At 33.0% G+C, this 27,666-nt stretch overlaps 1 protein-coding gene across 4 annotated transcripts in view; it reads left to right on the forward strand.

Moving 5' to 3' along the window:
• Window positions 1-27,666, forward strand: part of Cht10 (Chitinase 10) — a 145,330-nt gene that overhangs the window by 37,483 nt on the left and 80,181 nt on the right. For 2 of the 4 annotated variants that reach the window (XM_081739754.1, XM_081739756.1), the window contains exons 2-6: window positions 5,135-5,337; window positions 16,790-16,891; window positions 21,842-22,068; window positions 24,572-24,757; window positions 26,025-26,228. In XM_081739754.1, the coding sequence (XP_081595880.1) occupies window positions 5,141-5,337; window positions 16,790-16,891; window positions 21,842-22,068; window positions 24,572-24,757; window positions 26,025-26,228 (916 nt within the window). In that variant the 5' untranslated portion in view covers window positions 5,135-5,140. The remainder of the gene's footprint in view (window positions 1-5,134; window positions 5,338-16,789; window positions 16,892-21,841; window positions 22,069-24,571; window positions 24,758-26,024; window positions 26,229-27,666) is intronic. The other 2 variants (XM_081739755.1, XM_081739758.1) reach the window with 2 other exon arrangements.

Consider the following 27,666-nt stretch of genomic DNA (forward strand, 5'->3'; position numbering starts at 1 on the left):
GCGGATTCCCTACATAACTTTGTCTATTTTGCTCGTTTTGATTACTAGAATATACTCGGCTTAGGTTATGTTCCGTATTATTCACACTTCGGATATTTAAATTCCGAATAGGCACAAAATGATCTGAATTATTCTTATTTTTACCCATTCCTGCTTGTTGATTCATAGCATGGTATTAAGTTTCATAGCATTGGACAAGCATTAATAAATGGTTGAAACTCATACACTGTGTGGAAAATAAGATCTGTTGTAATTTAAATGGAAGCAAATTTCGAATCAATGCTATTATTCTCGATTCCGATTGCAATGGATTAACGACCTTTAATTCGTTGTATGTATTTACAACAAGCTCTACAATAGATTTATGCAATCGAGGATTGAAGTGTTGATTTCTAATGGTGGCATCTCTATTCGCAAGCAAAAAGTCATTTTCATAATTTGCGATCAGTGCCGCTTTGAATTCATCATATGTACTGATGTGATCACGTACTGCTTTAAACCATAATGAACAAGGTGGGAGTAATACATGAGGGATTAATTTCATATATTGTGATCTATCTATACACATAATATTGCATTCGTCCTGGAATTTCTCTAAGAAAGAAGTAGCATTCTCGTTACACTTACCACTGAATTTGCTCATAGCTCGAATTTCACTCATCTTAACACTTAATTTTACCTTCCTTTTATCATTCCGTGTACTTATTGGGTGATAGTTCCTATCCATGACGTGATGTGTCGTTACACCATCTATGTTTCGCCCATCTGTACTCTTCGGATGTATTTCTTCCAATATAATATCATCATCAGACACCGGCGAAGGCGAGTTCATCTCTGGTGAGTGGGGAAACTCCAAGCGATCACTACACATGTTATTACGGTATGTGTTGTCCTTAACCTGTAGCATTCTAATTTCTTCCTGTAACGTAGCTATCGACTGCGTATTTGCTCGTATGTTGTTAGCATTATTGATGACCTGGATCTTTTGTTGTTGAACAGAAGATTCGGTTACTTCTAAATCCTTTTTTATATCACTGATTTCTTGGCTCAGGTGTTTGTGATTACCCTGGCATTCCTCCGATATTCCTTTTAACTTTTCCTCGAACTGCGAGGTAATATCGCTCATCGTCTGGATAATTAATTGTTTCGTTTCATCCGACTTCTGTTCCATCTTCTGTTCTATCGTCTGCTTCAGTTCTTCGTATTGCTTGTTAGATTCATCAGACTTCTGTTCTATTCGTCTACTTAATTCTTCAGAGTTATGCTTCATCGTCTGCTTTAATTCTTCGTATTGCTTGTTGGATTCTTCAGAGTTATGTTCTATCGTCTGCTTTAATTCGGTAGACATCTGACTCAATTGCCGCTGTAAGACTAGCAAGATTCGGACTTCCGATGTCATTCCTGATGTTACACTAGGTTCACCGTTGTCACTATTAGTGGATTCATTCTCCATTATTTCAGTGTCCATTTTCCTTATGATTATTCTACCACTTCTCAATATGGTCAAATTTGTATTCATTAACTTAATTGTAAAAGTAAATTCACCCTTACTTTGCTTCGGGGTATAGAATTTATGAAAAGTCCCGGGTGAGGTAAACCAAAATTTTTACAACGACTCACCAAGGGTAGTCGTCAACCTGGTCCGTCTAAGTAAGATATACAAATATTGAGTGGTAGTATTAGTTTGCATGTAAAAATTATCTTTAATAATTATATAGCATTATTCTCACCTTTTCTATTAGAATGATAACGTCGATGAACGTTGCTAAAATGGTTTATTAGCTGATATACTTTATAATATATTTTCCTTCAAACTGTCAAGCACACAAACTTGCTGACTAGGTATCCATAAACATTTACATAGCAACAACTATCCCATAATAATAATTTTACATATCTTGAAAAACATTCTTCTTTTGTTAATATGAAATTAACATTCTATTAAGTATAGTGCACATGTATGAGCACTTTCTGCCCACGGTACAGGTAATTATTACTCTATCCAAAGTATTTTGTTATAACATTTAGACTACCATGTAATTTGGACATTTGCTTAGTTTGGTCACAAAATTATGGAACACATAAATTTACTGTAATAGTATTAAATTACATCAAAAAGTAGCATGAGGAAAATATATTATTATAAAGTTACATATAATGATTTACATGAAATAAAGAAATGGTAATGATAAACTATTACGTTTATTATATCAATCATGTTCCTGGAACTATCACTTAACAACAATAGGATGGTAATACGTTTCTTAGCAATTCGTTAGTAATTTTACTGAAAAATCTTAGAGCGTGTAGTTGTCGTTCTTTAGTAAGTTCGGTGGTTTCTGTGGCATCAAGAATAACAGGTAATCCTGTTACCTTATAAGTGCTGCAAACATTGAGTGCTTCAAAGAAATTAAAAATTCATTATTTCCATCTTGCATTACAAAACTTACCAAGCATATACGCGCTAGAGGTAAAGTCTGTTACTTTTAAATATTTTTTAATGCATTAACCCTTTTCTCGGCAAGAACACTTGCGTTGCTCAGAAAAAAAATGTTGCATGCGATTTCCGTGTCAAATAGTTGTAAAATAAGACATCATTGTACATTTCAGTTACATGTTTTATTTAGACAAGGCTATGACGTAATGTATCCCATAGGATACATTGCCAAGAATAGGTAATCACAGAGTAACCAAAAAATATTCAAAACTATTATATATCCCAAAGGATACATTGTCAAGAAGAGGGTTAAGTCTGAATTTGTTGAAAACACTTATGAATACAATAAAAATCGTTTTCATACATACTTCCTTGAATGCGAATGCAGTGATAAGTAATTGGGATAGTAGTTTAAATTGTGAGGATATGTGAATCTTTTATAATGGTGTAACGTTCTGTTTCCTCCTGCTGTAAAATAAAGATTTTTAACTTAAACCTTCCTCACTTCCCTCTGGAGCTGCATAGACCTACACGACGGCCATGGTAGATTTAGATAGTGGCGTAGCTACTTTAATGGGAGACCAGTGATGGGGCCATTCTCATTTAACACGCTTTGAGAGAAAAATAAAATAAAAACAACTGAAGCTAACACAAACATTAATATACGATTACACTATATAAGTAATCACAATATAGCATTTTAATGAACATTACACTCCAGACTACTTATAATATACTTTTATTTTTCTAGTGGTCAACTCAAAGATTGATTTTTTTAAAGGGAATATCTGTAGTTGTTATTGCTTTTAAGAACTGTTTAAATGTTTGATAAGACGAAGTATTTATCGATCTATACTACGTTTTTCAACTTTTTAGTTAGTAGCAACATGGCTATTACTGAGAAGAGGACAAAGTTTTCGAAAATGAAATGAAATCTTTCAGATCAACGTCCTATGATTATGTCCTTTAGGCTAAGGGAGACTATGATTAGGACAAACTAATGATGATGGATGCATTCATTGGTGGTAGGAAACGGGTGTACTCCGAGAAAACTCATGGACACAATGTTGTCCACCACAAACTTACTTGGTTGGGAATCGAACTAGGTATCCCACGTACCAGAAGTAAGCGCTCCACCACTGTGCCACCATGGCTCCCGGCTCCCGACTGAGTTTTTGAAAACGGGGGGGGGGGATGAGCTTGCCACTACGTTGAAGTGAGTAGCTGTCAAATTGTGCAGTTATAGGTTGCACACAAGCAACACCAACTTTTTTCCTTTAAAGATTAAGATTTTTAATGGCAACGAAACCGAAGATGTTTTGGCTAAACGTTTAAATTCGGTAGAGAACGAAATACGAACACATGTTAACACCATCACTTGCAAACATCGTTATCCAAAGATTGTTACAAGCTCCAAACAACGTTAAATAACTGTGAAATGATAACTCGAGGAAACCATCTACAAGATTTTGTCATAAAATATATCTATCTTTTTTCTTTTATTTTGCTTCCATTTCAACATCTATTTGGGTTCCAGAAATATAATCGATTAAAAAAAAAATCGCTTCCGTTTTTTTTTTTGGCAAAGTCTGTTTCGGTTCCTGAACCGAAACCCAACAGAACCCACTTATGCCTATTGATTCCGTGAAGTGATAGTAAATGTAATAATTTTTTCTCGTGTAACGTCCCACGATTAAGCACCGAGGCTAAAGGAGACGGTGATGAAATAATGAATGGAATTGTGGAATGAAGAAAATGGAAGGAAACGAGAGATCCCTCCTCCTCCCCCCAAAAAACACGTATGCGGTGTTTGTGCAGCACAAAGCCCAGTTGGCATGAGCTGGAATCGCACCAGGAATCCTACACACCGGAAGTGAGCCCTCTACCATTGAATACCACGCCCGCAACCTATTGGTTCCGTTACCGTTTAAATACTACTTGATTCATTTACAAAACTATTATGCTATATTTATCATTGAATAATTGATTGATTTGGAGTTTGATGTCCCTCTTCACAACCAAGGCTATATGAAACGTGGACCTACAGCGCAAGATTCGAATCAACGGGAGGGATGGGGGGAATTTTTCCTTCTTGTCAAGTAATTTTCCCGGCTCGTCAAATAAAAATTTCTTTGACAGGAAAACCTTTCTAGTATTTCATATTTACGTCTATATATCTTACATCACTGTGGAAAAAAGCTTAAATACATGTTATACGTATATATATATATTTGGAAAAGTTTCATCCCTTGTTAAGAAGGGTTGATTCGCATCCTGCTATAGTGTAACATGGAATTCCAACTACATGAGCTTTTATCGCGAATCGAGCTCGGTTCCTCCACGTAGAAGATAAGTACGCTAGCCATATAGCCATGTGTTGTGTTTATGATAAATATGAACAGACTTGACCTTCTAATTCTTATTCTATCGTGTCCTTCATTGGAATATATGGTTTCATTATTTATACATTTATAATCTATACGCACGAGACAACTATACTTCCGATTCGACGTAACAACGGAAATAGCGTATTAATGAGGCGACGGAAATTACATTCAGGGTTTTTGTAGCCCCAATTGTTTCCTAATATTTCATACTAAATTTTAACAGATTTTGACGTTATTGCTACGAATAATGATATTGTAATATTATTTTTTAAATAAATACACCTAAATGTTTTCATTGAATTTATTTCAGGGCGAAATGTGGTTGACAATATTAGTGGCCGCCCTCCATTTGTCACAATATGTTGATGCCTTCGACAGAAGTTCTGTAGAAAGGATTCCACCTCACTCACCGCCAACCAAGTTAGAACGCTCGTCGCTTCTTCAGCATGTATTTGGTACACGATCATTACCACTGAGGTCGGCTGTTGAGAGGATACTTACCACAAGAGAAAGGTAAACTTGTATTATATCTCTTACCAAAACTCAACTGAATGATTTTAATAATTAGAACAAATTTTAGATGGTAATAATGGAGATGGTGTTTGATTGTAAATTCTATTACTTCACATCGTTTGATTTTAAATTCTGTTACTTCATATCTTTTGATTTTAAATTCTATTACTTCATATCTTTTGATTTTAAATTCTACTACTTCATATCTTTTGATTTTAAATTCTATTACTTCATATCTTTTGATTTTAAATTCTACTACTTCATATCTTTTGATTTTAAATTCTATTACTTCATATCTTTTGATTTTAAATTCTACTACTTCATATCTTTTGATTTTAAATTCTATTACTTCATATCTTTTGATTTTAAATTCTATTACTTCATATCTTTTGATTTTAAATTCTATTACTTCATATCTTTTGATTTTAAATTCTACTACTTCATATCTTTTGATTTTAAATTCTATTACTTCATATATTTCAACAACGAGTTTTCGTTGATGAAACGATATGAAGCGATGTGCTTGTTGTCGGAATGTTTAAAAAGAATGATTTTGTCCTTGGAGCTGTTGAAAATCAGCATTATCATCATTTCATTTCATTTATTTGCCTGTTTCATTAGCTTACAAAACGCGAGAAAATTGTCGTGTAAGCATTACAGTTATCACCAATATACATACAAAATAAATGGTCGAAGTGGGACGGTATGTGGTGGTATGGCATACCGCCTCTGGTTTTTCAGTGATGAAGGCACACCGCCTCTGGTTTTTCAGTGATCAAAACCTACCGTCACGGGAGAGTAGATACTAAATACCTGCTTTAATAACTCAATTTTTATACACAGTAACTGACGAATAGCTTCGCACATAAAAATATTTCATTTCTTGTGTAGAAATAATTTCGACATTTTTATCTTTTTTTCTACCTTTTGTTTTTAAAATGAGGTGTCTTCAAAGAAGTTTGTCTATATTTTGATGTGCCTTTTTGAATTGTTTCTGTGGTATGTATGTGTCTTAATTCATATAAATGTCGGTTTTTGAACATTTTCGTGTATAATTCTCTATAATACAACATAAAGCGATATTTTTCAAAATCTCTCCATGTCCTCCTCCCCCCTGTAACTAAAGAGAAACTCTTCAGTGGTTTTTCAGTCATCATGTAAATAGAAATCAATCTTTTAGGCAGCATACCCTCATATATTTCAATATTTAGACAGCGATATGTCGAGTCATAATCGTAATTAAACATACGGCGTCTGCTTTTTTCCCACTTCGAACCAGGGTTGATATGTTTAAAACAAAATGTTTAAAACAAGTGTTTAAAACATGTTTAAAACGAGGGCTGTTGTTTTATTCAGTTTGTTTTAAACGTTTTAAACAAATTGTTTTAAACGTGTTTTTTATGCTGGTTGGACATGTTTAAAACAACTAAAATATCAGATTGAAAAAGCTAATTTAATTTTCTAACAAAACAACCCAGTCTCCGCAGGATTTGTGCATGGAGTAAATTACAAGCAGAGTTATATTCTTATTATAACAGCAAACGAAATTCTGCACATCAATGTGCGTATAACTAAACTAACAGAAATTCAAGTGAAGTATTTGAACATTTCTTAATTTCCAAGAACAATGGAGGTTAAACACACTATTCACTATTCTAAGATCCAAATTCACAAGTTCAAAACTTGGTTATTTTTTGATCACGATCATTTCCATAATAATGAACAGTTCTCACATCATAAGTTGGAAGAAATACTCTGACAAATACAATACAACTCATAGAAAAGAGCAGTGACTAGCCTACAAGGAGCAAATTACATTTTAACTAAATAGTTTTCAAGATACATCTCTATCTGCAACATGGGTAGCTAATAATAATTAGTGTCTACGGCATAACAACACAATTAACTCTAGACATCCGCCAGGGATTTTAACAAAATGGTAGACTCTCACGTTCGGGGCGCATTTTTGCCGATCCCAAACGTTTCAGCATTCTTGCCAATTTGATGTCGAGAACATAATCCAAACAACCCCTGCGGGGCTTCTAACCCGTTCCTACTACTACTACTACAACTACTACTACATTAGCTGTGGATCTATATAGTACAAGGGCAAACGTACTACTACTACATTTGCTGTGGATCTATATAGTACAAGGGCAAACTTATTTTAATGAAAGAAGTTTAATGAAAATTTTAAAACAATGATCGTTAAATAACTTTTTGAATATTATTTTTAATCTTATTTTAACGAAAGAAGTGTTATAAACATTTTTAAAAGTAGTAAAAAAAACTGTACGTAGGCAGGATTCGAACGCTCGCCAAAAACATTTTCGTTACTAGCATGTTACGCTAGACCACTCGGCTACTAGAGCCGACAACAATTCTCCTTTACTTTGTGCTATATGTAGATCATGTCTTGTGATATCGCATCTGTATCGACCAATCAGATCAGAGGATATGCTGAAACGTTTGGGATCCGCAAATATGCGTTCGGGGCTCTGGTGACCCCCCTAATTATCACAGAGTCATGAGTTATACATCATTGGAAAGCTTATAGATCACAAATTCCAATGAGGTAACATTCGTGAAATTCCCGCCGTATTCGTAGAAAAAGAACAGACATTAAAAAATCATTAAAAATATGAAAATATTGACTTTTCGGGGCCCTGGCAACCCTTGCAGTTTCCCTACGCTGAAAAAAGGATGCTAATGTGTAGGCCATATACTCGTGACAATAATATAAGAAATGGTAGCCATTGCTGCCATTGCGTAATGAATTCGTTTTATGTAGGAAATATTAAGAAAAAAATATACGCAGAAAAACATTCATTGAATTAGACATTCTCTCCCCTCCCCCACTATAGTACCACGTCCATACTTTTGCTGCACACATCATGTATACGAACAAGAATTATGCTTCTAGACCACTTCAGCGAAATATATCTTGTGTTATATGGGACCGTCCCGAAAATAAATGTAAATTAACCAAATTTGACCCCCTCTTCCTCTATAAACAACAAGTACACATACAGGTTACTATCATGTAGGGGACTACTTCATTGCTTCACATACCAATTTGTAGGGATGTACCACAAAGGGGGGAGAAATACCCGCCAAAACCTGATGAAAAAAAATTGGATAAAAAATTAAAAAAAAAAAACTTCATCCTCCCTCTCTCGGCCGTACATACGTACCCCTTATATACATAAAATTCAACTGACAAAAAGCTTCATCCCTCAAAAATACTTTGGTACCAAATCGTCTTTCTAGCTTAATTAAGGACTGAGCTATTGATGTTTGTTGTAAAAATAAATGTAATTTACGTAAAAAAAAATAATAAAAAAATGGCTAACTTTGCTCCCTTCCTGCTACCCCATATAAGCAAGAAGTCCAAGTACACGGTATTACCATGTAGTGGCCTACTTCATTGCTTCACGTAACATTTTTTTATGAATCTATCCCCCAAGAGGGGGAATGGCCCCCAAAAAACTGTTGAAAAAAACACGATATTTACCCTCCTTCCACATACATAAAATGCACATCAGCAAAACTGCATCTTTCAGGAATAAATTGGTACCAAAACAATCTTCCAGTCTTAATTTGAGGTTTAAGACTGAGCCATTGAGGTTTAAAGTCCTGATAGAGCTTAACACAAAGAAACTAAACTCCATATTCTGTGAACGGAGATTGGGAAATTCCCGATTTCTTTCTCCGGAATTAAACATTTGGGCGGATCGAAATTAGGGAAGTTCCCGAAATTTGATCTAGCGGTTGAATATAGATGGCAAGCAATACCTAAGAGTGTAAAAATGTAATATATATATGCCTATTTAGATTATTGTTTTAAACAAAGTAAACATTTTAAACATTTTTTTTTGTTTAAAACAAGGTACTTTGTTTTAAACGTTAAAAACGTTTTAAACAAAAAGACGTTTTAAACATAAAAAACGTTCTTTTTTTTAAATCATGTTTTTTTTTTCAACCCTGCTTCGAACACTGTACAAAATAATATGAGGTAGCAAAGTCATAAAATGGGGGATACTAAGTATCCGGCATGTACTAAGAGTAATATCTGTTACTAATTCTTCATTTAATGAATCATTTAGATATTCCTTAATAGCATAAGAGCAATTTACAGCAAGTAGGTTAAATAACTTCTTACAAAAAAAAAAAAAAAAAAAATGGTAACATTAGTCATATTTTTCAAGTACATAGGAAGTTTATTATACAACCTAACACAATTTATATACACTGTTTTGCTTATGTTAGCATATTTTTCATGCATCACAAACATGTCACTGCCTTCTCTTGTATTATGGCTATGAACATTTTTGTTAAGGTGAAAAGATTCCTGTTTTTTACAGTAAAGAAAGTAGATTTATCAATGTATAATCAGGGAAGTGTTAAATTTTTGCTTCCATGAAAACCTTTTTACATAATGACTTTGTGTGTAATCCGAAAATTATTCTAATCGCTTTCTTTTACAATAAGTGCTTAAACTACGTATTTTCAGCAGTTCCCCCGTGTATTATTTCCAAGCTAATTAATGAATTAAACTTGACGTAGTAAAAGCGAAGAAGTGCTTCTCTGCACACCATACCTTGAAATTTATATAAGGCAAAACATACTCTACTTAGCTTCTTGTTTAAAGTGGAGATGTGAGAAGACCATGAGAGATCGTCACTTATGGTTATACCTAAAAGCTTTGTCGTGCAAGAATATCGGAATTAGTGAGAAGATACTTTTATTCTAGATATTTTACATCACTCATCTCCAAGTTATTACTACCTTTTATTTTACAGCTGTAATTTTGAAGAGTGTAAAACGAAGATAATTTTACTGTAAATGATTTTGGGAAAGGAGTACATACTGCAAAAAACCCAGATGGAGGACATTTGTTGGAAAGCGATGCACAGACTTCAACTTTAAAAAAAAAAAAAAAAAAAAAAAAAAAAAAAAAAAATTATCGCACAGGTGGCTTAGGGTAAAAAGAAAACAAAGGATTAATGGGCTGAAAACAAAATCATCTAAAATTCAATTGTTCATTATAAAGACAAATCACTCACAATTTTGTGTTCTTCTTGGCGGGCTTTCATACGAGTGTGTCAAGGTGACCAGAATTTTCACTTGCGAAAACGGGACACATACGGGGGGGGGGATATCTGACTTCCAGATTGCAGTTTGGGACTCAGCAGAGTTCTCAATTTACAAAATACAAAAGTAAGAGTGATAAGACACCGTTTCTAACTTTACGTATACCGCACAACAAATAATGGTTCACCATTGCAAGTTCTACCCACCAATTCTTTTAACTAGTTGAACACTCAGAATTCCCACTCAATCCCACTTGAACCACGAACACTCAATTCCCATTTGAAAATTCAGAAGTTCTAGACACAGCTGAACCTTGGCAACGAGCGTTGGTACGGAAGAGAGTAGAATTTGCATTGAAGATTTATGTATTGAATAATAATTACGGGACACCTACGTCATTTTTACTTAAAAACGGGACATTTAGGCGTCCCGTTCGAGAATCAGAAAAAAACGGGACAATGGTTGGAAAAAAGGGACTGTCCCGGCTAAAACGGGACGTCTGGTCACCTTGGAGTGTGTTCAACAATACACAATCTCCTGACTGTCTTGGGTACCCCAGCCTGTTTGTTAGGTGTGTACAGAGTTTGTAACGTTAGATGTGTAACTTTAGTTAATTTCAATCCCTGAGTTGTGTTGCTGAAGTGAATTTCTCACAATGTATTAAAGCGGACATTTCGTTCACATCAATCTAATATTCAAATGCCACGAGTCTCCGACTTACTTTCAAAATTCAATCTGTCGATCCTACTCGAATAAAATAAAATAAAAATTTTAAAACATGTGCATTAGTATTTATAATATGACAGCGCAACCCATGCTTTTCTTTTTAGTAATGTATAAAAGTAGCTTGCTTAAAAAGAAAATTATTTCTACTGTTCAGTAAAAATACTATTTTTTTATTTTTTAGTTGCAATTTATTTTATTTCTGAAGGGAAGCATTTTTTAAAATTTCATTTTTGTACGAGTTTATTTATTTTTTTTTAAAAGAAACCACACTTTTTAGAAGATATTTATTTTTGTTTACTTTTTATTTTTATTTTTGTTATATGATGTTTTTACATTCAATTAATTCTTGAACTCTTGTCATACTTTCATAATCCGAAATGTAAACATTACGAAGATATCCTGCATGTTATACTGTGCATGCCAACTTCAAAGCATTTTTGATTGAATAACGGAATAAGATATATAGATAGTACAGAGCAATATTAATAACTTAATAAAAAATATGTAAAAATAACAATGAACCCACTTACGTCGTTGTACAGAATTTGATCATTCTTTGATGTTGAGAAATAGTATAAATTACGTTTGCAAGATCTGAGAACCAAGTTGAACTAGGCATGGGCGGCGATTGGGGGGGGGGGCAAGAGGGGGCAGTTGCCCCCCACTTTTCTGAAGAGACGCCCTAATTTATATAATTTCATTTGGAAATGTAAACAGGGTGTCCACACAATTTGGAGAAAAGATCTCTGACTTTTCGCTGACTTTCCAGGACGAAAGTTCCAGATTTCCCTGACTCCTGAATAACTTTAAAATATAGAAAAAAGAAAGAAACTCCAGCCTCTACACTCCCCATAATTGGCCTTGTTCTCTTCCGCTTCTGTTTCTTTCTTTTTTCAATTTTCTTTCCATAAGAATGTAAATTTACAAACATATGCATTAGGCCGATATTGATTAGGCCTACATATTACACAAAATGTAAAGTTATAAACGAAAGTGTGCAGTATAGACAGTACTTAAGATATGAAAAGAATACACATTATAATACCAATTACACAGCATTATAATATTGCCTATAGTAATAAACAGTTCATACATGATTTTACACATGATTATTAAAAAAATACACATAGACACACATACTTTTGCTGGTGCAGTTGTTAAATGCAACAAATTTAGAAATTTGTTTTCATCCTTTCTCGCATAGTTTTCTTCTCATTGATCTGAATATCCTTGTTGTCACCGCAGTTTAATTTTCTTTTCTTCTTCCTCCAGCTCCTTTAGTTGCTGCTGAATCTTCCGTTTTTCTCTTCTCTTCTCGTCTCCAGCATTTATTTCTCTTTTCTTTTCCAGATACACATGGTATTGTCTCATTGAACTTCTCACTGAATTTATCATACCTCTTGTAATTACTAATCCTGATTATCCACATATTCTCATCACAGAATCATATATGATCCGTTGAGCCACCCGAGATTCTTCTTTAAGTTGTCAACAATGAGAATTTTATTTGTTGTGAAACCACTTCAAAAAATGCGTTTCCGTGAAAGAAAATAAAACACAATTTCACAACTGACCATAAGTTAACGAAGTTCTTCCCATTTCCTAAGACTAAGTAAAAAACTCATCAAGTCCAATACCATCTCTATCATTGGCTATGAATTCATTCGAGTGTTCTTTAAATTCTTCAGTCTGAGCTTTTACTGTGAGCTGGAGATAATATTTCTTCGCGTTCTCAGCCACTTGTTCAGATATCCTCTTGGCACCATACAATTCTTCTAGAACTGTGTCTACTCTTTTGAGCAAATATGCCAGGATGCAGTTAGATATGTGTTTTTCGCAGAAAATTAGTTTCAACAACTATATCAGAGAACACTACATTTTGCATCCAGTAACAGTAAAGAAATCAACCCTATTTCATAAATTCAGTAATTGAACAATGGACCTAAATCCATTTTTCCCTGACTTTCCCTGACCAATCTGCCATTTCCCTGACTTCATCTGACACATTTTTACTTCCCTGACCTTTCCTTGACTTTCACTTATTTACAAGAATGTGGACACCCTGGTAAAGGTTTTGTATGTATTACTGTTTCATAGGAAAAAATGATGCCATATGATATTTGCCGTTGAGTGAGTACGTATTGGATATTTGTCTTCTCGTAGAGTTAAGAAAGCTACAGGAATTGCGTTATGCTTGCAGTACTTACTGTATTTCATTTTCTAAGAGTAAAAACATTCATTTAATGGCATGTGTGGAATTAAAAGTATAAGTTGTTCATTAATTCCCCGTTTTAATATAACTTCTGCAAAACAAGCATCATTATTCATTACTATGATTAATATTATCCTTTCTATTTATTTGTTTTGCAAATTTGTTATTAAATAATCTGATCACACAATTTTCCAGACACAATTGTAAGATATTCATGAGCAAGGAATCAAATCTCTTCTTACACTTTCGTTGTTTAAGAGTATAAAGGGCTAGGTACCTACCTGTATTGCTCTTACGAATTTACTTAATGAAACAGAAATACGATATACGGCATTTTAAGTGAAAAATATAGTATCCTATTAGTTATGCATCCTTTCATCAACCATTGTTAGAAACAACCAGGAAATCTAACATTGATATACAATTGTTAAGATCATGTCTTCCCCCCCCCCACTTTTAACGTCCAACCGCCGCCACTGGAACTAGGACACGTTTGAATCATTGTGAGTTAAAGAAAAGTATGTAAAAGGTAACTTATCTGTTTCTAATGGAAGAGCTCTGTCTCGTCACGGAAATTGTATCTCGTTTCATCTCGTGCTATAACGGGAACATATTGCTGAACAGAAATTTTTATTTTAAAACATTGATAACATAAGACATTAATGGCCAAATGGCGACCTGCGAGATTTAGCTTTTAGTAGTGAAAATATTTTCTTCAACCTTTTGATTACGAAGTTCATTTAAGATACAGGGCTATTTAAAAAAAAATAAACAAAGAACTTCAGATTTCATACCGTTATATTGAAATGTTTCGAAGCCCAGGTCTTAATTGCCCCAGGCAAGATAACCCCAGAATCTTGTTCGTCCGCTCAGACTGGATGAGCGAGGCAACGTGCCACAAACTGTCATGATTAATGAAAAATCGTCAAGTCAGTGTTTACTTTGGTACTTCTGACACCATATTGAGTAGTTTAAGTGAAGCGGAAGCCAGGTAAACAGAAGTTAATTCGGGCTGGACGCATAACGCAAAGCAGAACAGTTACAGTAAAATAAATAAGCGCATGGAATTAGTAGCAAAGGGCAGGTCATCATACCCAAGTTCATTCAACCCCTCTTGGGTGGATTTTTTTTATTGTAGAAGACACTAATAGCATTAAATATTTAATACGTTCTCCAAAAAAATCATTAACGTGTTGCCAAAGAAGTCAGGCAATATTATTCAACATACAATTTCAATGAGTATGATTAAGTCTGAGAGACAAGGGAGAGCTCAGATTGCTGCATAAACAAAAAAATTGATGTTAATAAATGCAAGTATTATTATTATTATTATTATTATTATTATTATTATTATTATTATTATTATTATTATTATTATTATTATTATTATTATTATTATTATTATTATTAGTGAAGGATAAGCACTATGTTATACTGCTACACAATTTTCAAATTTATTTTCAAAGTATAGAATCGTATTTCTCAAAGAGTAGTCCCTGGACTACCGTTGATGCACAATGTGATCCAGGTGGACTATGCGGAGCACGATATTCCTGACACATCCAGAAGATATGTAAAATATATGCACTACTATTTTAATTATGCTTTGGTTCAAATAGTGCTTGCATGATTACTTTTATGCTAGGTAAGGAATGATTATTTTATTTTAAAATAATAAAATAATATCGTATAACATTTGATTACTTTAGGTTTGGAAAACACTTTCTGAGAAGTTATTTTTGTATCTACGTATTCATAAAAGTTATTGTTAAAGTTACCTATTTAAAAACAATAGAAATATAGAATGTAAAATACTACATGTTGTATTTTGTGTTAAATTCAATCCTATGCTAAGTAAAGAGCCGCGGTAAGGAGGCCCAAGTTCGTTCCCCAATAGGAGATGAAATTTCTTTTCATTCTACTGTTATTCCAATGGGGCTCTAAGGTTTACCCCACCTTCATGAAATTGGTACCTAGCACTACATCACCCCCACTACATGCGGTAATTAAGGAAGTGTGTGAAAGTGACCTTACCTTCCGACGGTCCGTGTACCCATTACCCTTGCCCCGTATAGAGACTGTCCTTTACTTTTTACATATCAAATCAAAAGCATTGGATGGTCAACAAAGCAAGGAGTTCACTGGTATAACTTCTAGATCATTTCTAATGAAAAAGTAGAGTGGTTGTTATACGTGTTCCATCCTGAAATATAGCTCATCCTGTGAGCTAACGTTATGAGAACTGGATAATGTAATACCTATTAACATAGCAAATAAAGAGTATTTGACAACTACAACATAACATTTGTTTGCATATTCACAACCACTCCTCGGTTTGATATTTATAGTAATCTACCCGGTACGGGGAACAGTTTTCTGACCAACACTATTTTGAGCATTTTCAAAAATCGAAAAATTTCATATTCAAATCTTATAATAAAAACGTTCTTGTTATACTATATTATTATCAATGTTGTGATTATTGTCAGCGTGTTTCCTTGTATCGATTTGTTAATTGGTTTTTAAGCAAATAGAAAAAAATGCTTAGGTACTGGGACAAGCTTCCCTATAATTTTAAAGCTTAACGTTATAGAGTAAAATCATTATTAAACACGTCGTTCTGTATGTTGTAGGTACAGACATGCTTTGTGATTTAGCTTGTCTATTGTTCGAGAGATAGTAAGTAACTCCTTTGCACGTGATCGAAGTACTTTCCATAGCCTTACTCGTTGTAACGGTGAAACAACGGTGGTCAAACAGAAGAAACGGTTCAAACAACTCAAATCTTGTAGTGCTTTGCCTAAATACAAGAAACAAGAAACGGAATACGCTGAATAGAACCAAAATTTAGAAAAAAAAATGTGACTTACATACATTCAATGTACCATCCTCTCAGAAGAAACGGGAAAGGAAGTGGCAATGGGCCCCAATTATGGTTCATATTTTGTCCTGGTTCGCAATGTGCTATAAATTCACCATTATTAACATAAAAAAATAAGAAATGTTTTAAGCGTGCAATATTACATTTACAGACATGGATTATTATTACATGAAATTAAATAAAAGATTGAAGTAACTTTTAAAAACAATACTGTACTGTAAGTAGGCGAAATTTTTTATATATTTATAAAATTTAATTCAAAATAACTTTGGTGCTTCGTTTTATCCTAGATTCTTAGTTATCTAAGGTTCTTTGGTATTAACAAAGGTAGGTTGTTTAACAATGGTGGGTATATGGCATTAATTTTGGTTTTGCTCACAAAATAACATGCAAATACTGTAATCATTAATTTCAGAAGAAATTAATTAATTTCTTGGGAACTGTCGTCTATGTAACATTTATGTATGTTCTTATAATCATGCTTATGGGATTCATTCTTTAGTGACTATCGTATATTAACAATACATATTCTTTTTCAGTTTGTACCTCGACTCAAATACAATTAACACACAATTTGGACTTAATCGCCATCAGAGGTTCCGGACAAAAAGGTTCAGATTTTTCAGTAGTCACTATAGAAAGTAAGATGTTTCCTATAGTCTCAAAGGTATCAAACAATTCATTCGTATTCAATACTGGTGTTGAGTTAATTTCAGAGAATGCTGGTGTAGTTAGATATAGTAGTACACTAAAGTCAATCTTAGCAAACCTTGAATCTTTTGTAAACAAACCTACTCACTACTGAGTACAGTATATCAATGTGCGTGTTGCATGTTGAAAAACGTATCACTAAACGAAGACGTGTTAAAAATCAGAAATGTAGTTCTCCTTTATTGTATATGCAGCTATCATGCACAATATCAGCTACAGCAAACTTCTTGGAGTGATAATGCTAAAATCCTGTGTATTATTATTATTATTATTATTGTTATTATTATTATTATTATTATTATTATTATTATTATTATTATTATTATTATTATTATTATTATTATTATTATTATTATTACATTAAGAATCTTCTCTGTTGGCTAAGCAAGACGTTATCGCCGTCGATTCCGTGCGAGAAAAATGTAAATTAGATTGGAGTTCAACACCTAGGTTGTATGAGACATGCACCTAACTTTATGCCACATCGTGTAGCTATACTGTCGAACAGTCATGTGTCACGGCAGGGCCGGATTGAGACTCGCAGAGGCCCTAGGGGCTTAAAATTTTGGTGCTCCCATATAGATATATGAAATTCCAAATATAAATAATAAAATAAAATTTTGTTAATCGAAATTAAACAAAACTCACAGGACGATGTAACATAATGTTTATTTTGTGTATTTCCACTTTCTTTATATCAGGTTCTCTAAAAAGCATTGAGAATTTGCAGGTCAAAATTGATAATACATTAATACACAGTAAAATATGGTTGTGTTAATTCAATCCACTTTTAACACAAGGCAGTGGTTCCAGCACTATACGGTGTTAGTTCAACACATACCCCGCGGTGTTGGCGTTTAACACAGGGGGTGTGTTAGTCTTTAACACACAACCGGTGTTAAGCCGTGCGCCGTAAGCCTTAATGAACCACAAAATTACTCCCTCAAAATATGTTAAATCTCCTATATGCGTAATGTGTTTACATTATGCTGAGTCAAAAAAAAAAAAAAACTTTAAACAAGTAAAACAATTACTCCAGTGGCGGGGGAGGGTAGGAACCACCAACCTTTCGATTACTAGCCGCGTGCTCTTCCGACTTGGCCACGGAGGCAATGAAGAAAACGTCGCTTGTAGAGGGATAAATTGTTGAGGTCTTTTGAATTTGGCTAATCAAAGTGCTCCTTTAAGCCGCGTATATTCGACGAACACCGTTCGGGATAAGATAAAATCTGCTCGCCATGTAATTTTATAACAAAATGACGACTGTCTATTTACTTTATTTTATGGTTCTTCCATATTCAATTTCAAATGATCGGCGACAGTTGCCATCTAATAAAGTTGATGCGTTTGTTGCTTCTAGTACACAATCGCTTAGAAAAAGAAGCAATACATACATCAAATGTGGAAGATGAAATTTTGCGTATACCTGGATTTGTTTAAGTATTTCTTTCTACTGTGTTTGTCTGTAGCTTCAATTCATAAGCCTTTATAATTAGATACCCAACATATTTGACAATCACCCAGAAAACAACACCGAAGATTCTACACTTGTGTTAATTTAACACACAGGTTGTGTGTCATTTCAACTGCCGGCATTTGACGCAGAACTCCAAATGGAGAGTGAGTTGTTCTGACCACTTGTTTGTGTTATATTTTAACACAATCATGTTAACACATAGGCATGTCGTTGAAATAACACAGCGATTTTTTTACAGTGTACTGATTTGATTTGATACTATTTTGTTCGGTTACTTTCTTCCATTTTTCCTGCAATACCATAATCCCATCACTATGGAACTTACGTGGTCTCTGATCAAACAATTGACATGTGATTTTCACAGACCTTTTTTAAAATTAACTTAACACCATTCAGATAGTTCTGCAGAGACAGAAACAAATTATAGTAAATCGGTTCCAGGTCCAAGCTATCGGTATGTGTTGGATACATTAAAACCTCCCAACCAAGTTTCCCTAATTTCTCACAGGTCGTTAAAGAAGTATGAGATCTGGCGTTGTAAGCATGGTATACTCGTATGACATCCTTTCTGTTGACCGGTTCCAGCCGTTTCTTTTGACTTGCTAGGTACAGTTGCATTAGTAGTCGACAGTACAGATTCGAGTTCACCGTTCTGTCCAGCAGCAGCAGCTTGGGATGCACGGTGTTCTTGATTTACTTTGATTTCTTCAGACATAAATGGTGTGCAGAAAATTTACTTTTACTTGAAAATTACTAAATTCTCACAGAGTATATCCTTCGCGTCAGCCATTTGCCCACTACGGTGACAAAGGAAGGTCAACAGCCGCATGTCTGTACATCCATCGTCAAACTAATCGCAAAAATAATCATGAAAAGTTCTTGTCTCACTGTACTCCCATTTTCCCCTACCCTTAAGTATGTTATTTTGTTACGCTCTATGCGATCTATCAACTGATATATGGCTTATCTTTGGACGATATTTTTATTAAATATAAATTTAACCTTAAGTTAATCATAATTTGGACCTATACAGAGGTCACAGGGGGTCCATCGGGGCCAGGACCCCCAAATGATTTCCTGCGCCCCCAAATGACCAGCTTTTAAAACATCATCGTAAGATTACCTCGCTTCAGTCATTTAAAAATAAAATTTACTTATAATTAATGGTAAATTATACATATAATTATGATAAATTATGGTTAATTATATTTACGTATAATTATGGTAAATTATTTACCTATCCTTACCGATCGAAAAATAGTATGGTAAGGAATGACAAAATGCGCAGCTTGCTACCACATCTGCTACAATCGATTGATTAGTACTCCTGTGTGGATCATGTCCAATATGAAGCATGAAAATATTTTTCGGTTTTTTTAGACCTCAAAATTACTAGCTGTAACATTTTTTTTCCGCATGTACATTGTAGCTGCCCCCCTCACAAACGACGGGTGCCTCCTAGACAAACCTGCTGGCAACACCCCTGGGCCTATATCTCCTTAACCATACTTCGTATTCTCATCTTGCTATCATCATATTGAAGAGCGTTACGAAGGTACACTTTAGTGTCAATCTCACTTGAATAGGTGACGTGGATTTCGATTAGCATCCATTTCTAGCTTCACAAAATAGTTTTTCTTGCAAACTACGTATGAACTCTTACACTGACCCCTATCATTTTGTTCTAGTCACTAAGATCTATTAATTGCTATATGGCTGGTCTTTATATATATCGTTAAACGTTAATAACATTATAGAACTTTATCAGAGAGGTTTGTTTACACAAGATTTGGGGTTTTTGTAGAAAAGAGTTCTTAAAAATAGTTCGAAATGCAATATCATCTGCTTTGGACTGAAGCTTCTTGTTCTTTGCTTTAAGTGGTTGCACCTGAAGTATTATAGTTACAAAGAACATAGCAAATATAGTTCTTCGTTTAGACCAATATGTAGATTACTACTAGAGAAAATAATAATTAAACTGTATTACATGAAGTTCAGTTGATCTAAAAAGTAGTGAAATAAGTTACGAAAAAAATCTGATCTAGAGTACCAGAGCGTAGCAGATCCTGCTAAAGAACTCAACATTGTTTGTTCCTTGTATCTCACAGCGTGTTTTTATATCTTTCAAACAGTACTTCAGAAATAAAACATTTAACATTAACACCATTAACAATTTTACGACGCAAGTTCTTCTTTATAGATTGCTGTGAAACTTTAAAATAGAGTCTCTAAGATATGCTTCATTGTTGAGTTTAAGAGTGCTGAATGCTCTACCTTTGGCTTTCAGGCCATTCATTTGTATGGGGAGTTATTTTTATGTTTTCATTGAAATGAAATGAATTTTAATGGTTTGATTTTTTTCTGATTTCTTCCTCAAATCTACTTAAGATGTTGTAATTTTAACATTTAATACTTGTATTTAAGAAATATTAAATTTATATCTATCTATCAGCTAGCGCTAAAGCCTCTTAAGTTGGACCTTGGCCCTCTTTACAACTCGTCTCCGTTTTGCAATTCTTTTCCATTATTTCACTCCTATGATCTTCACATCTTCTATTATGCTATCTAACCATGTACTTCGGGGACTATCTCTCTTCCTGGTTTTATATGCATATCCTTCCGTACAGAATGTTTTTGCATTTCGTAGTTATTTTTCCTTTAATGAACCCCAACGATCTACGAGTAAGTCACTGCATTTTGATGCATCTTACCATGTATTCTTCTTTTATTATTGGATCAAAAGATCCAATATATTTTTAAAAAATCTTGTAGCCCTTATATCTGAAGAACTACATACAGTGTAGCCAAACCCAAACTATCAGTTAACTCAGTATGATATGCTTATTCCGTAGAAAATACGAAAAGTTCAAAAATTTTGTAGATCCTGATTCAAAAACTAATTATTGGCCAAGATCGCAATCTTTTGATCCATTTTTAGGTTTCCTAAAATTTTTGTTTTATCTAATTCGTCATTGTACCTTATTCTTCGTGCTTCCTTGTCTAGTACTAGGCCATCCTTTGAATTTTTTAAATATCCCTTCTTGTTTCTTGTTGAGCATCTAAATTTCGGAGCCATATGTTATTACTGGTCACACTAATGTTTTGTACAATGTTATTTTACATACTCCTGATATTGTTTTGCTACTATTTCCGTACTACTTTATTTCTCATAAGCATATATTTCACACTTTAGAAAATGACTTTGGTAAGTTATTGTGTGTCTATATACATTCGTATTAAAATAAATTACCATTAAATATTGATTAATAGATGAATTTTGAAGTTATAATTTTGACAACTTATTTTGAGAGAAAATCTATGCAAATGATAACTTTTGTTATTCAATGGGGAAATTGATTACTCGTACAATATCACATTGACAATTTAATTTCCACCATTTCAGGGCGGAGGAACGTATTCCTTTGCGAGATGCAGTGGAGAGTCGACCAGAACCCCGCTTCGCAGTCAATGTCCCTCACCCTTATAACGCATTGGAACCTGGTAGTTGGCATGAACTGGATTTCTATGACGACGAGGATCCAGATGTCTCACATGCGCTGAGTCCGTACTCTCGAATGACTGTACCACTTCTTAAAGGATCTAATATTAATTATGGATCAAAAGTAACAGGTATGCTTAGCGGCAGTTACATTATCTACCAGTCTAAACTTTGAGACCTAAGAGGAATTTTTGACTTATTTTTCAATAAGATTTTAACTATTAGTTGGCCAAGCTAGAGTAAAAATCTTTCGTTACTTTTAACTTTGAAGTATTTCCGATAAGTCTGCCATCTAGTGGGTTTACTATTTGTTAAAAATATGCATTGGATACGTTAAATTAGGAAAAAACAAGAAACTAAACTTTTTGAGTATCGTTTTGTATAAGTAGCAAAATCAATAATGTTACAATAGTATTCATAATGTACATGACAAAAAAACTATTTCTTTTGATTTCACTGTCATCGTACAATAAGAAATTGAAGGGTAATAGTACTTGGGTAGCCGAGGGTTTATGCAGGATCTGTTCCACTTTTTAGTAATAATTCAGAAAAGAAAGTGAAAGTAAAAGGATTAAGAGGTAATAAACACCTATCTTCTAAGCTAGAAATAATGGCGATTGAAGTCCATGGGCTGACCACACTTACCTAACTAGAACATACTTACCAAAATAAATTAAAATATACTTGCTAAATATTCCGATATTTAATTTCGGTAGCTTAAGAACTGTCACTTTCGACAGAGCAATACATGAGAAGAGATTAAAGAAGAATGTGGAAAGGTAAATCAAAATAGAACAAATGTTGAAGGAAAATAGATCACATTAAATCAGAAGAAAAGGTCCTCATGAAATTTAATGTTTGTTTAAATGTTTTAAACATTTGGTACTTAAATATCAGAAGATTTGGTAGTGCCTTTATTTATTTATTTATTTAGTCTTAGATAAATGTTACATCTATTTCAATTTATGAGTATAGTTTTATTAAAATCAGTTGCTTTCACCAGTTAATTGTATAGTTATAAGGGTCTTACTCAATTTATTAATATACCTAATTAAATTGCCACTTGACTATTCTGAGTATCTTCATCAGACTGTTTTTAAAGCTATAATCGAAGATATTGAAATGTTGAAATGTGTTAACTGAAATTTCTGTATTATACAATAATTGGTTCGTAACATGTATTAAGAAATGTGTACCTTGTTCAGTCAATTGTGTTTAAACTATTATATTAATGCTTACCTCAGATGCTTTGTCACTATAACTTCTGTTCTTCAATTTTCACTAAGTAGTAGTTATTTTCAAGACGAAGGAAAGGAAGATGTATAGGAATAGTGGAATTATCTCAATTATATTAAGTAATGTACGTTGCTGACACCTTTATTGTGGCGTCTGAAGCAAGTAAACAATGGAAGACCATCTTGTGAAAATAGCACTTTCTTTTAACACATGAATTCATATCACCGTCTACAGGGCTACGTATATTATCTTTATTCTGCACCTTTTTCTGTTTCTTTTTTTCCAATATCCTGGGAAGGCCATCGGCTATATGTGCGAAAATTTGATAGCAGTGTATTCACTAAAGGATGATAGAGCATCTGGAATAGAACAAGTGATAATTCACTATGTTCTTCAGCGTAATTATATAAAATTGTATTTGAATTATATAAAATGTAATGAATTATATAAAATTGTATTTGTATTTGTCAAAAGACTCTCATATTTCCTCCTCCAAATGATCACAAATTGGTTAAAAAATTACATTAGGCGTCGAATTTTTGCTGGGAGATGTCAAAATTGTCAATACTTTTATAAGAAATTACATTTAGTAGGAGTAGGATGTATAAAAACTAAATTTTTACACTCATAAATAAAAACATTAAAATACTGCACAGAATTCACATCTTAAAATTGCTCTTTTTTTGGGGGGGGAGGGGGGGTTAGCGACGACGGTGAAGATATCAGTGCTGTGAGTCTAAGTTCTGTCTAAAGTGCCCATGTCCAAATTTAATTTTGATCACCTTGTTCGTGTATCTGTCTAATTTTGAATGATGAAGCTTTTTTAATTAATTTTACTTTATCGACGATATGCTTACTATCTTTTAGGCATTTTGAAAGCTCCATGTTGAGGCATCATTACATTTGACATTATGAACACGTTATTTCTGTCTATTGTTGTGTTTCCATCTTTGTCATGCCTAGTGAATGTTTTGGCATAAACATGAAATTCATAAACACCTGCAGATTCAAGCAGATTAGCGTAGAAACTTTTACATTTTTATCAACGTTCTTTGGGGCTCAATTGTTTGAAACCGAATGAAATAAAGACATGCCTATCTACTTTATGGTACCATCACTTGTTTAAGTACCATCTGTTTTGAGTGATATGCAGCCATTTTTGTTGGGTTAATCCTGTAATCTTCCTTTTGAGTTTATTGAGAAGATTGCTCTTCATTCAATTTACGTCACACTGTGTTTAAGCTCCTTTATCAAACTCTTAGATAATTAAAATAATAAATCTATAGAAAATAGATGTGGGAAAATAAATATTCTTAGTAATTTTTGGAAACACTTTTACGGGTAATTTAAGATTGAAATATCCATTTGTCTATTTAATTGTTTATTGTTTCATTTCAGGCAACAAACAATACAACATTGTTTGTTACATGGAAGGATGGTCTGTGTATCGACAGGAACCAATGAAATTCAGCACAGTTGATATGGATCCCAACAGCTGCACGCATCTTATCTATGCATTCGCTGGATTAGACCCACATTCTTATCACATAATTTCATTAGATGAGGAAAATGATCTAGTCAGAGGTACGTCCACAATTTTTAATTTAAGCTTAATCGGATGAAGTAATCTGTAGTACATATTGGGTAGACGGAAGCATAGATATTTATGCGTATCTCTGCCAGTACTTTTGAGTTTAGGCATGACATTTACTTTGTTATTGATATAATATTTTCTTATTTTACTATGAACATATCAGGAAATAATAATTTTTATATAATAAGAATTCTACTGTAGTAGTATCTTTATTTTGAGTTAAATTAATTCTTGTTTTGAATATTTTCTGGATAATTCAATTTTATTTAGACTGAGCGAGAAACCATGTAAATATTCAGTATTTTTTTTATATATGTCAGTCAAGCTCTAAAAGCACTATATAATCCTATTATGAAATCAGTTGATTCCGAAAGCAGGATATTGATCAGGTCCTTTTTTATATATATTAATTGTCACAGAGTGACTTTCTGTGCATTATTCATCCTATCTTCAGATTGAAAATATGAATTAAAAAAATTTTATCTGAAATTCTACAGCAAATTCCGCCAACTGATTGTTCTCCTCTCTACTGATGTCGTAGAGCATCTCAGAGCAAGCGATTCACGAGTATATAAGGAAGACATGTAGCATTTCGCGCGAGTTTCTATATATCAATAGAAAAGTGTAAGGAAGAAGTTCAATAACGTTGTTGCCTAACTGGTTGGTTTAGTTTTGTCTGCCTGGACTCTTAGTTCAGTGTCGTAAGAAGTAATTTGTTTTTTTCTCAGAGCTCTCAGGTTGAGATTCAGTCGCAAAATCATTATAATTTTAAAACGATTTGCATGATTAAGTTTTTGTTTATGGTAGATTCTTATGAAATTTTGATAAAGAGAAATTGTGAGAAAGAGTTTTATGAATACTTGAAGCGAAATTGACTTGTTATCAATCTTTAATAAGTTTAATCAAAGTTATAATAAAATAGGAGTTAATACTTAGAGCATGGTAATTATGTTACTGTGATTACTTTACTAGTTAAAAATAAACTTCTGACTTAAATGTTTTCATATTCCTCATGTAAATGCTTTTTTTTTTTTTTTTTTTTTAAATGAAAGTGAAGATATTATTCCGTTAATACCATTAAAGCGCGTTTAGATTGAACTGTAAACCGTCGAACCTTGCACTCTGAATGTTTGGAGTTGTAATGAAACACGAGTTAAAGAATTGTTAAGCACATAAAACAATTGGTTAATATTTATTTATTTATTTTGTTTTCTTATTATTAATGATAACTTGGTAACATGTTTTAATGCTTTTTAGGTGGTTACAGAGCTGCAGTTGGATTGAAATATCTGAATCCTGATTTGAAAGTTCTTATATCTGTTGGGGGTTGGATGGAAGGCAGTCGAAAATTCTCAGAAATGACAAGAACAGCTGCAAGACGACGTGAATTCATTCGATCAGTAATTCGATTTTTAGACACATATAAATTTGATGGTCTGGACATCGATTGGGAATATCCAGGTAACAAGATGAAGTTAACAATAAACTTCATGAACAACGTTCATTTGAAATGAATGTTATGGAATTATTCAAATGTTGTTATTGATAAACATTGTGATTAATATATGTCTAATTTTTTCGTGCAAACCGACACCATATCTTTCATAGTTGTATATTAAGGAAAAATCATTTTTCAGCCTCTGCATATTTTGACAAAACATAGACTTTTATGAAAACTTCTTAACATCATAAAATTAAATCAAGGTAATACTGGTAATATCAATATTTACGACTATCATGTGGTTATAATTTCTATCTTTTAACCTAACATTATGATTGAATATGACTACCATTTTTCCGTAGCAATCAATTCAATGACGCAAAAAACTAGACAGCGATAAATTTAAAATACTATAATATTTAAATGTATAGGTAGAAATTTTAAAGATTAATTTAGGTAGAAATTATACAGATTAACTCTTTTATTAAATGGATTTAGATTTACCTTTTGTTAACTTAGGCAAATAAGCCATACATTTATGAGCTCTGTAGATGAGAAAACATTAGAATTAGAAAATTTGGGAACGTAAAATACACACAAATATACACATTATCAGGTTAGTAAGAAACTTGTTTAAAATTATATCTTTCTTCATATTCTGAGATTTAAGAAGGTTTCTTTTAAGTATACTCTTTTAATATATCTAATATCTTTAATCATCATATGTAAACTTTTATTTTTTCATAAAGTTTAAGAAAATTTGCAAGTTTATTTTAATGCATTAACTTTTTGTAGAAAATTCCATTTGATTGGTATTACAATTAAAAATATAATATTCTGTGAGTGTTTACAGGACAGCGAATGTTCATCGTTGTTAGTCTTTTAAATTTATATGTTTCTTATGTTCCTGTTTTTGGACAAATTAGCTAGTGATTTCTTCTTAGACAGTAATCATACTTTGTTTTCTTGTGAAGATGTAATTTCTGCGATTTCTGTACATATAATATTCACTTGTTAGATATGTGAGCTCTTGACATAAGTGTTTCAATGTATATCGTGACAAATAGTTCCTGAACTTATAGCACTGAATAAACAGATAGGCATTAACATATTGGTTTTATTATTAAATTAAAAATACAGTTATCACATGTTAAAAATTTGAAAATTTTCAACATATTTCACTTCGCTGTAGGTCCACTTTTGTCAACGTATTCGCTACTATACCAAAAAAATTTAAGAAAGAAGCATTGCCGCCAGTCCAGCAATAACAGTAATAAAAAAAATCACAAAGACTATTTTAGTGTAAAAATTCCTGTATCTCATTATAACAAATAATTAAAATTAATACTGGTAGCTTATAAAAAAAAATACCAATACAATAAATTAAGCAAAATCACAAACAATAATATACATTGAAAAGATCATAGATTTAAACAAATGTGCTTGTTTTTAGAGGAA

This window comes from Thermobia domestica, chromosome 15 (assembly GCF_964235325.1).
Source record: "Thermobia domestica chromosome 15, izTheDome1.hap1.1, whole genome shotgun sequence".
Classification (NCBI taxonomy): domain Eukaryota; kingdom Metazoa; phylum Arthropoda; class Insecta; order Zygentoma; family Lepismatidae; genus Thermobia; species Thermobia domestica.